This window comes from Anneissia japonica, unplaced genomic scaffold (genome assembly GCF_011630105.1).
Source record: "Anneissia japonica isolate Jap-2015-1 unplaced genomic scaffold, ASM1163010v1 scaffold17412_len611537_cov169, whole genome shotgun sequence".
Classification (NCBI taxonomy): domain Eukaryota; kingdom Metazoa; phylum Echinodermata; class Crinoidea; order Comatulida; family Comatulidae; genus Anneissia; species Anneissia japonica.
The window spans coordinates 162,124-172,926 of record NW_022695890.1 but is presented as its reverse complement, the minus strand read 5'-3'; the positions used below and the strand labels follow the sequence as shown (position 1 = coordinate 172,926).

Below are 10,803 nucleotides of genomic sequence, written 5' to 3'. Positions count from 1 at the left end.
GATGTGTATAAGAGACAGGTGTGAGGAATCCGAGTGGTCCCAACAACTTGTAAGTTTCCCGGAAATCTTGACCGTCTCACACTCCTCCGAGCAAGCAAGGAACTAATATCCAACCAAGGATCTGAGGGTGGGTCAGGGGGTCCCGGCAGTACTGACCCCCTTGTGCCAAAAATTAAAATAAAATAAATAAATATAAAATAAATAAATTTAAAAAAAAGTTCTAGACCTACCTTTTTATGACTCGTGAGCTGAAATTGTTTTTGTTTCAATGGGAAAATTGAAAGTCAGGAAAGCTCATTTCCCGCCATCAATGAATCAAATCAAAACTTTTTCACCAAGGAGGACCTCGATTCCCTTTCTTTTTGGGGATCATCGATTCATGGAAAAAAGAATACGATGCAACTACTCAATTTTTTTGTATGTATATTTATACCGGTACACTATATAGGCCTTTACTGTAATAAGAAGAACAATTTACCTGACCGTTTTCACAAGAGGGAAAGCCTTGAATTTTGAAGAACTTATAAAAGTTATTAAGACACATCAGAAGTCGGGAAAGCTCATTTCTCGTAAAAACTGTTCCAATTTGAGACCCATACCTGCTAGTTACTGGTCATTGAACACTGCACAACAAAACACTTAACTGAAACTACCCTTTTATACGGTTCCATACATTTATTGTGTATATATTTATTGTTTTTCTTTTTCACGGGAGCAAAGATACTATGTTGTGACTGAAAGCAGGGGTGGATCCAGAGTTGTCCAAAAGCGGAGCTCGAAATTGGAGCCGAACGAGATAATATAACCCTAAGGGGTCCGGAGGCATGCCACGCAAAATTGTTTGTGTTCTAGACGACTGAAAACAGGCTTTTTGGGCGATAATTTTTTCTTTTTTTTACCTTCCAAAAGGAGAAGGGACCACGAAGCCACCCGGCCCCTCTAAATCCGCCCCTGGAAAGGGTAAATCCGGTGGAGGTTAATGAAGCGTCATGTGTTATCTTAAGTACCTTATTACCATACAAAAAAAAAATTAGGCCTAATACAACACAAAACATTTCCGGATAACCGTATTCCCTGTCAATAGTCAATGCAGGATAAATACAAGAACATACAAAAAAAAATCTGGTCCTACAAAATTTGTCTTTGGAAATGGCCTGGTTACCACAAAATTGCTTCACGCTATCACAGACAGCTGGTCAGTTGAATCGGGGAGCCTTCACGATTACGTTGAAGACAGCTGTGTAAACAATGGCAGTGAAAATTGTGTAGCAATTTTATGGAATCAAGCTTAAATTGCAAGATTATATAATGTTATGCCAGATATTTTTCATAGATTTCTTTCTACAATATATTAACAGTACAATTTGGGCATAGTTCAGATTAGGTGGATAAACCCGGCTCAACTCACCGGGTTTATCCACCTCCCAGTCTGAACTAGGTGGCTTATCTCAAGCTGGGCCGTGTTCCTATAGTAACTAGGCCTGGCGTGCCAACGTGTTTGTTTAACTTTTCTAAGCCAGGCTTTAACCGTTGCGGGGGGTCTTGCATTGACTTCGGGTAACAAAATGACCAATCAGCATTCAATTACTTACGCTGTGAGCAAGCGTACATTTCGCGAGCAATGTTTTGTTGAAACACGCTTGCCTAATACAACACAACACATTTCCGGATAACCGTATTCCCTGTGGATACTCTATTAGTAAACATAATACAGTAAGGCAGTATAGGGCACAGACACACGCTCCCGCTGGGAGTTTATTTTATGTAATGCATTTTTTGTGCAATGTAATTTTTAATAGCGCTTGATGGTAGTAGCAGCATGGACCTTTCAGAAGATTCAATCAAATTAATAACTGACCAAACAAGAGGGCCAGGAATACGTGCTTATAACGTAACACAAATATTACCTGTGTAGTCCCACACACGCACGTGTATACGTACATTTTCGCTATTGTTTTTCGGGATACCGGATCTTAGTAACAATATGTAATGGGCTGTGCTTAGCAGAAAGGTTAATTGATTTTGAAACAAATTGAAACAACAAATAAGAAGTTTGAATGAAATAAAATCAAATGAGTTTATTGTTATTCAGTATTGTAAGGTCATGAGCATACATGACGACATAACATATAATCACATAGACGTGTAGCTCAATGATGCTACCTAGTGGCGGCACCAGGGGAGGGGGTGGGGCTGGACCCCTGTGGGGAAAAAACAAAAAAAAATCATTTGCAAATCTCTAAAGTTTGCTGGAAATTTGTCCACTTGACACAGCAGGGTTATTGGTTCTCTCTGGCCCCACCCTACTCATGTTCTCCATCGGAGACATTGGCAAAACCTGGCGCCACCACTGGTACCACTAAAGTGGAAGCCGCATGATCCACTTAGCAGCAAATTACATACTTAAAAAATAATTTCTTTAGTAATATAATAACAACCAAATATAGCACCTGTAAAACATTACACCCTACAGATATTGTTAAAAAATTTAAATTAATTATATAGCACAAATTGGTGATTTGTTTGGTTATATTGTAATGATTTAATATAAATAGTGTAACTAGAGCTGCTGATCCTAGTAAACTGACCATAGTTTGTATAAATTTTTACTCCCTTATCGAATCATTCAGATACTGGCTATAGCGGAACAGGGATTTTTTTGCTTATAAGCAATAATATACTAATCTGGGAGATCATAGTCTGACGCACATTCTTGCCCTGTTAAATAAATTTGTAACAGATCATGTATATATTTTTTGTGGTTCTGCTGGCATTAATACTGTAATGATGTACAATAATGGAAAATTGCACATGTTGTCCAACTGTTGTACAATGCATCTAATCATGAGGATAATATAAGGGAACAGAGACTGGTATTCTGTACTGCAGTATACCAATCTAACACATAACATAACATAGATGAAATGTTTATAGTTTCACCCTATTGGTCATTCCAAAACTTGAACAGTTATCAGTGAATGTAATTTCAGGCTATACAAAATAAATATGTCAATACATGCATCTTTCGTGAAGAGAAAAATTAAAATGGAGGCCAAAAAAAAAAGAAAAAAGAAAGAAAAACATAAATCAACATTCACCATTAGGAATTTACATGGTTTTAAAACAATGTTAAATTCATCATTTTTCCTCAAATGACACAAAACTGAGAAGATACAGAAAGGGAGTCAGAAACATAAATGAGATAAAATTCCTCCCAAAAAATATCTTGGGGACGTTAAACACTGAACAAAGTGCTTTGCAGGCAGCAGATGCATGAATTTACTTATTTCCACCCCACCAACCCCTGAGGAAACCACCGATGCCCCCTGCTCCTTTGTTCTGTTCCTGTTTCTCATCCAGCGACGGAAACTCCACATGATTAAGAGCGATATCGAAGAAGACTGGCTTCTGTGGGGTGGGTTGGAAATCCGGAGGAAATGTCACCAGGTTTGGGTTTTTGACAGATATACTCTCTTCCTCCTGATACTTTTCAAGTCGCTCTAGTAACGGACAACTGTCGGATATTTCCAAATTTGCAAGACTAGCTGTTGGTAACTCCGAATCTGGGAGTGAAAAGTAACAGAAAGATACGGAGTATTACAACACTTTTCATTTAGAATGTAAACGAGATGCGCAAACATTTTTTATGTGTTTTTTTAGTCTTGAGAAATTTTCTAATATGAGGTTTGCCATCCCAAACCCAGCATCGGTGAGCAAAAAATGAAAATTGACTCTTTAATATATTCGTATTCTCCACATTATAAGCTTTAAAATGATGGATCATTTACTGGAATCGACTTATTATTGCCAAAGTTATGAGTAAAAGTATTATGACTTCTTTGTACTAAAGTATACAACACTACCATTTGCCATGCTAATCACACAGTTTAACATATAGCAACAACACACTGGTTTTGGGATGGTATGCTCAATATATTGTACTGTGTTTAAAAAAATGTGAAAGAAAAAAAAAACATTGCAATAGCTGTACCTAAAATTGAGGAAGCGTGCGCAGAATATTTTAGTCCTTTCACAGTTTCTAGTAGCTCCTTGAGTTCGTCTAGATCAGCCTAAATTAAAAACAGAAAATAGTCAATGCAGGATAAATACAAAAACATACAAAAATAAATCTGGTCCTACAAAATTTTTCTTTGGAAATGGCCTGGTTACCACAAAATTGCTTCACGCTATCACAGACAGGTGGTCAGTAGAATTGGGGAGCCTTCATGACTACGTTGGAGACAGCTGTGTAAACGATGGCAGTGAAAATTGTATAGCAATTTTATGGAATCAGGCTTAAAGTGCAAGATTATATATATTTTTCATAGATTTCTTTCTACAATATATTAACAGTACAATTTGGGCATAGTTCAGATTAGGTGGATAAACCTGGCTCAACTCACCGGGTTTATCCACCTGCCAGTCTGAACTAGGTGGCTTATCTCAAGCTGGGCTGCGTTCCTATAGTAACTGTGTTTGTTTAACTTTTCTAAGCCAGGCTTTAATCGTTGCGGGGGGTCTTGCATTGACTTCGGGTAACAAAATGACCAATCAGCATTCAATTACTTACGCTGTGAGCAAGCGTACATTTTGCGAGCAATGTTTTGTTGAAACAAGCTTGCTGGTTACGGTTCATTATATGAAGTTTCTCGCGCCCGGCTAATCCCGCTAGTCTGAACGCCTGCCAAAGTTAAGCCTGGGCTTAGCGTTGAGCCGGGCTCAACTCAAGCCTGGCTTATCTCCAAGTCGTCTGAACGTAGCCTTAATCATCTAAATTTATAATTTTTCTGATTGTTTGATTGTGGTTATATTTGCTTACTTTTGTTGTTTGTTTGATTGTGGTTATATTTGCTTACTTTCGTTGGTTTTGTCCTAATTTTCTTGAAAGTCTCTTCAGCTTCAGTGATGTATGTTACCACTCTCTCATAGAGAGCAGATGTTTCTCTCCATTTCTTGACGGAAGCATACGACTGCGCCAAATAGAAACACCTTTAAATGAATAGCACCAGAAATTATGTTAAAATATGCATAACTACATTAATATTATAGTAGTGATGTTTTGCCCTCCCTGATGTGTTGTCGAACTGAATACTCACTATGTGCAAACAAAATTTGCAAGTGATTCAGGTGGGAATCGGAACTACAATCTCCAGATAACTAGCCTGGTGTCATAACCACTAGACCACTGATATTATAGAAGTAGTTCAAGAAAAAAACACAGCAATGAGCAAAATCTTACAATAAAATCACATAAAAAGAAAATTTATCAGTAAACATCAAACACATACCTAAATGCTTTGCCCTTCAAGGTCTTAGCCTCTACCTCCAGCTGAATGTCTTCATCGTTTTCAAGGCCTGGTAACGTCGGCAACTCTCCAAGACTCTGAGGAGAAAAAAAAAAACATCACCAAAATGAATAAAACAATGTTTTACTATTTTTAAAATCAACAATGATTTATATATATTTTCACTTCCTTGATGCTTTATAAGTGCAAAACATTGATGTCTTTTCTAAGGGTCGTAGCTAAAAATTAATAAAATAATAAAGAAAAAAACTAATTAATTATTTCTTATTGCTAACCAATAAGATTAAATAAATGATTTAAAAATATAGCTATTAAAAAGCATAATTACCTGAAGTATAATGTCATATATCCTAATCAAGTCTTGCGGCTTTGTAACTTTGCGGTTCTCGGTGAAAGTTGGACTACCAACAAGGTTTTCTTTTAGGGACTCAGCTAGTAGCATATTGCGTTCAATGGTTTTCGTGTGGCGTATGTACATTACGTAAGTGTACAGGTACTGCAGACCTGAAACCTGACTCTCTGCACGTTGAGTTCTCTGCTTGAAATTCTAGTAAAAAAAAAAAACATCTCCTTTAATTTCAGGTTTTACCTATTATGGAAGCAACTTGTGTCTTGTGAGACCTGCAGGTCGTTTATGTAAGCTTCTACAAACTATTGGGATTCGGATTGGATTACTTTGGTGTGATACACACACCAAGGATAACCCATAAAAGTCTGGAGACTTATTTCCAGTGGGATCCCTCTGGTGGTGAATAGGGCAGTACACCGGGAGACAATCCTCTACTCTTATCCGAAGAGCATACTGCATACTTTTATATGCACATGGGCAATTTTGCACACAGGACCAAAGGCTTAAAGGTGCGCTTTTTAAATTTGCATTTCAGCCTTCCGGTTGAAACACAAGGAGGGCAGTGGTTGGAATTGAACTGGGCACCAGAGATCTCCATGTTTTAGCACGTACATAGTGGCTATGACCAGTTTAACTGACTGAGCTAGCTGCTCTCTTGCAACCCTACCACATCTGTTTTCAATTCATCCCTGCGTATCGGGAGCGCAGTGATAGGAATTGAACTAGGTACCAAGAGATATCTATGGTTCAGCACGCATAGAGTGGCTATGACCAGTTTAGCTGACAGAGCTAGCTGCTTTCTTGCACACTTACTGCATCTGTTTTCAATTCATCCCTGAGTATCTGGAGCGCATCTTTACATCCCATAAGTAGACTCTCGTACACAGAAATCTTACTCTCAACATCCTCAGCGGCTGCAACTTCTTTGTCGCTCTCCTGAACACTTAAAAAGAATCCACGAATCTGCTCAGATTTTACTGGAACTGTGCGTCCTCGCCAGGTCACCTCGCTCAGAGTTGCAGCCTGTTTCTCTCTTGTTTGAGCAAGTAGGATCTGTACAGAATCACAAAGCACATGAATATTCCTATTATATATACATATATAAACACATATATATACATACATATATATATATATATATACATATATATATATACACATCTAGATGTGTATAAGAGACAGGTACAGAGTTTGGAAAAATAATACAGTACTTACATCAAGATTTGATGACATCTCTCCTCCAGATTTGACCCTCATTTGCATAAGGTCGTTGATGGCACTCTCATCCCCAATGTTGTATGCACAGTATCTGATGTTTGGCGCTATTTCTTCCACACGCTGTGCGTAAATAGCACGTTGCTCCTCATTCAGTGCTCCTGCCAGTTTCTCATATATTGTTCTTAAAAATCAAATATTACATATAAGGAGTAAATAAATAAATTTTGCACAAAGTTTATTTTTTAAATATATTTAATATATTTTGTGGACAATATTTGGGTAAAATATGCAGATTTTTCTTTTCCATAAAATAATAATTAAAACAAATAGCTCTTTGAAAACTATTCAAGAATGCTCCTTCTTGTCCTCTTGGAAATTAAAAATGTTGCTGGGCACTGGGGACCGTAGTGAAGTGTCAATAACATGTAAGGATACAAAAAAGTACAAGCAATGTCCTTTAATCCACTTAACTCTAATGAGCGATATTCAGGGAACTGATCGGCCATACACCCATTTCAAACATGGACATCCTAGCCGAGTCTGAAATCAAGGCCTACAGTCCAAGTGGCAGAAACTTTATCACCTTAAACATTCATCTATGTGTCAAGCGCTCACGCACAATAAAACTTAAGTAATACATTAAGATAAGAAGATGAACATTCCACATATTTTAAATATATTTTTTTAGCTTGGTTTATACAAAGCAGGGGGAAATATAGCTGTAAGATAACATACGCAGTAGTTCCTAATTACTAATAATACAACTCTATGGGAATTGGGAATCACATATCAATAACTAGAGAAATCACTATATCACAGGGTGTGCCTGAATACAGTACTACAATACGCAGGCTGTTTATGATGAGCGAACTGCAGTCTACCCTCAAGAAAATAATGGAATCGCCCATTGTATTCAGGCACATCGTTTACTTGAGTGCTTCCTGGCATGTTTTCTTTTATGTTTGAGGGTCAAAAATCAAATTTCTGTGACCTTGACCTTTTCTTCCAAAAATTGAAAGGTGCATTTCTTTGATTATTATGTAACCTTTCTCTAAATTTCATGATCCATTCATTAGGTTTTGCATAATCTTGCTGACAAAAAGACGGACCTCCTTGGCAGAGGTTTTAAGAAAATAAAGACATAGGTAAGAAACATACTTAGCAGTGGTAAATGCTTCTATACAATCTTGCCACTTCTCTCTCTCAAATAACAATGTTCCTCTCATCCAGGCATGATAAGCCTACCGAAGATCAGAAAAAAATTCAAGAATATTAAGAAATACAAGACTTATGTTGAGTTCCTGTATTTAAAAAAAAACTGCTTCAAAACTAGAATAAACATTTTTAAATCACTAATTTCTATGCTCAAGTTGAAATATTTTGTTTACTTCAAAATGAGCAAGTAAATTTCAAATATAATTTTTATAATTTCTTTTTTCTATAAAGTATATCCTTAAATTTAAGTTACCTGAGCTTCCAATTTTGATCTAGCATCACATTTTGAGCTTTGAGATAGTACTTCCAGCTCTTCAGCATACTTAACAGCCTTGCATAGCCTAGCGGTGAGATGGAATCTTTTCCTAGGCTCTGTGTTGGCTTCCTGCTTCAACTGCATGGCATGACCCCATGCCCTCTCAGCATGAATCAGTGGTAAGTAGAGAAACCTATACGTTTTTAAAAAAATGTTAAAATAAAGATTGTTTAAATGAATGTGGTTTGCTAGGCCCAAGCCCAATTGCTAAAGGGAGAATTAAACATTTAGAACTTCAGAAAAAAATTACAACAAAGGCAGTCCTTTTGAAGCGGGATTTTTTAGCTAAGAGAAAGACTGATGTCCTCTTGCCAGATTTGAACCAGGAGCCCTGGGATTGAGTAGCAAGTATTTTTAATTCCTAAGCTATAGATCCAGTCTCTCATTCTGAATTCTTATCCTAAAACTTTAGGCTGTAACTTAGGGTATCCTCTGTGGATGGCTGTCAAGATTTACACAGCCTCATTTTGGAGTGGTTAGATTCAAGCTCTGTACAATCAAAGGTTAAAATCCCACTCTGGCCTCTTTTTTGTGTCCTTGAGCCACCGTCTACAAAGGAATGCGAGGGTGCCTAGGAGGTCAGAATATGGAATACTTCCAAACCAACCAAAGTTGTGTTCCATATGCATCTTTTTAATGACCTTGGTCAAATAATTTTGTTAATCATCTGTAAGAAACTGTAGTATGCCCTATAAGAAAATATAATATATATTTTTACATGTCTGAATAGTGAGTTGTACTTTTTGTGTGTAAATTACAAGCTGCGGGACAGTTGATTCAGAAAAACCATAGAATTCAGGTTGGATAAAAACTACTAATTTTTAATCCCTAAAAATAAAAACAAATTATCATGAAAAGCTTACCTTACATCTGTAATTATTTCTTCTGTGATTTCACGTTTTACAAATTTAGGCTTACCTCTTCTGCCTTGCAGAAATTTTAGGGATTTGCGCATTCTACGCAACCTTCGAGAACAGTAACCTCTAAAAAACAATTGTATAAATCCAAATTTTGTATTAAAGGAATTTGATTTTTGGCAAAATTGGAACATTTGTTTATTTCATAATTGTCATAATATTAAAAGTACTTTTAAGCCTACCTCTAGTACTCATGGGTAACAGGAAGCATGCATGTGCTTGCTGTCTGATGTACAAGAAGTGCAGGAAAATATAATTTATTAATTTTGAATGTTTTATTTTTCTCATTGACAATATCGGGCTTTACCTGTATCTCTGGTAATCACCATGACGCAGACCATGTTGTTGTTGGGTTTCTTTAAGGAGCTGCAGAACTAAACATAAGCAGTAAAATATATAATTTTAAATCAATTAATTCCTTTGTTTGTGAAAAGCATTCCTTATTTATTAATCTTGTTTTAATAATATCTTTATTTCCAATACAAAAATAAAATCCAAAATGCAAAGTAACAAACGAAACTGGCAAACCTATTATTTCTATTGCGGTCCAAAATTTTAAATACAGAATAACGCACGATCAAAAGAAACTAGACAAACATTCTCGTGACCGAACTGCTATTAGCTAGCTAGGCCTATATAATAATAGGGCTTAGGTTGGCTGCACTAGTCACAGTGTTCAGTAACAGTGGCGATAAAAACGGTTCTTCACGGCTTGGTTGGTGGCGCATCACAGGCCAGCATATGGTAAGGATGGGTATCAATTTTAAGAGTACATTTTACATAGAATTAAAATCGTTTTTATAAAATTAGGGAATTGTATTGAAAGATGTAGCTTTTATTTATAAAAGAAACTTACTTTCTATAGTATACGTTGTATCAGGAGGCGTAATTTCAACAGCAGAATCCACTTCCACACTCGTGTCCGTGGCCATGTTTGTCTCTTTGGTACAATGACCTTTAAAGGGGTCAATGTATTGTCGATAGAGGGCATCATACTTTTTTTTTAAACTTTATTTTATAAATTTTTTTAAATCACTTTTAAATATTTTTTTTTACAATTTTCTGAAATTTATAACTTTTTGTTTCATTCCTTTAAGGTTACAGAAAAAGAAAAAGAGGAGGAAAACAAAAATAATTATTGGTATAGTGTATGGGTATATAAGGTGTGTTATAATACCGTATTATATGTGTGTATGCATTTTTACGTATGTATGTGTATGTAATTGGTGAGTGTGTGCGTGTGTGTTTATGCAGAACTAAAGATTTAACTGAATGTAATAACATAGAATTACGGGAAATCTGCAATTTTCTCCTACTAAAAAAAGTATGCTTATGAAATTTAAATATTTTTTCTTTTAATTTTGTTTTATAATGTAATGGATTATAAATACACAATAATTGTGAATTGTGAACACGTATGTAAATATTTGTACAGTATAAGATCACTGTATAATATGAGAGAAAACGAAAAATTGAAAACCA

At 36.1% G+C, this 10,803-nt stretch overlaps 1 protein-coding gene across 1 annotated transcript; it reads right to left on the bottom strand.

Moving 5' to 3' along the window:
- Positions 1 to 2,052: 2,052 nt before the first annotated feature.
- LOC117101590 (signal recognition particle subunit SRP68-like) lies at positions 2,053 to 10,303 on the bottom strand. The gene is made up of 12 exons (XM_033241571.1): positions 10,178 to 10,303; positions 9,629 to 9,695; positions 9,268 to 9,387; positions 8,342 to 8,537; positions 8,032 to 8,114; positions 6,871 to 7,054; positions 6,469 to 6,708; positions 5,635 to 5,853; positions 5,289 to 5,383; positions 4,857 to 4,989; positions 3,992 to 4,070; positions 2,053 to 3,563 (listed from the first exon to the last, which is right to left on the bottom strand). The coding sequence occupies exons 1-12, from the start codon at positions 10,251 to 10,253 to the stop codon at positions 3,280 to 3,282; spliced, it is 1,776 nt and encodes a 591-aa protein (XP_033097462.1). The 5' UTR covers positions 10,254 to 10,303; the 3' UTR covers positions 2,053 to 3,279.
- Positions 10,304 to 10,803: the final 500 nt, after the last annotated feature.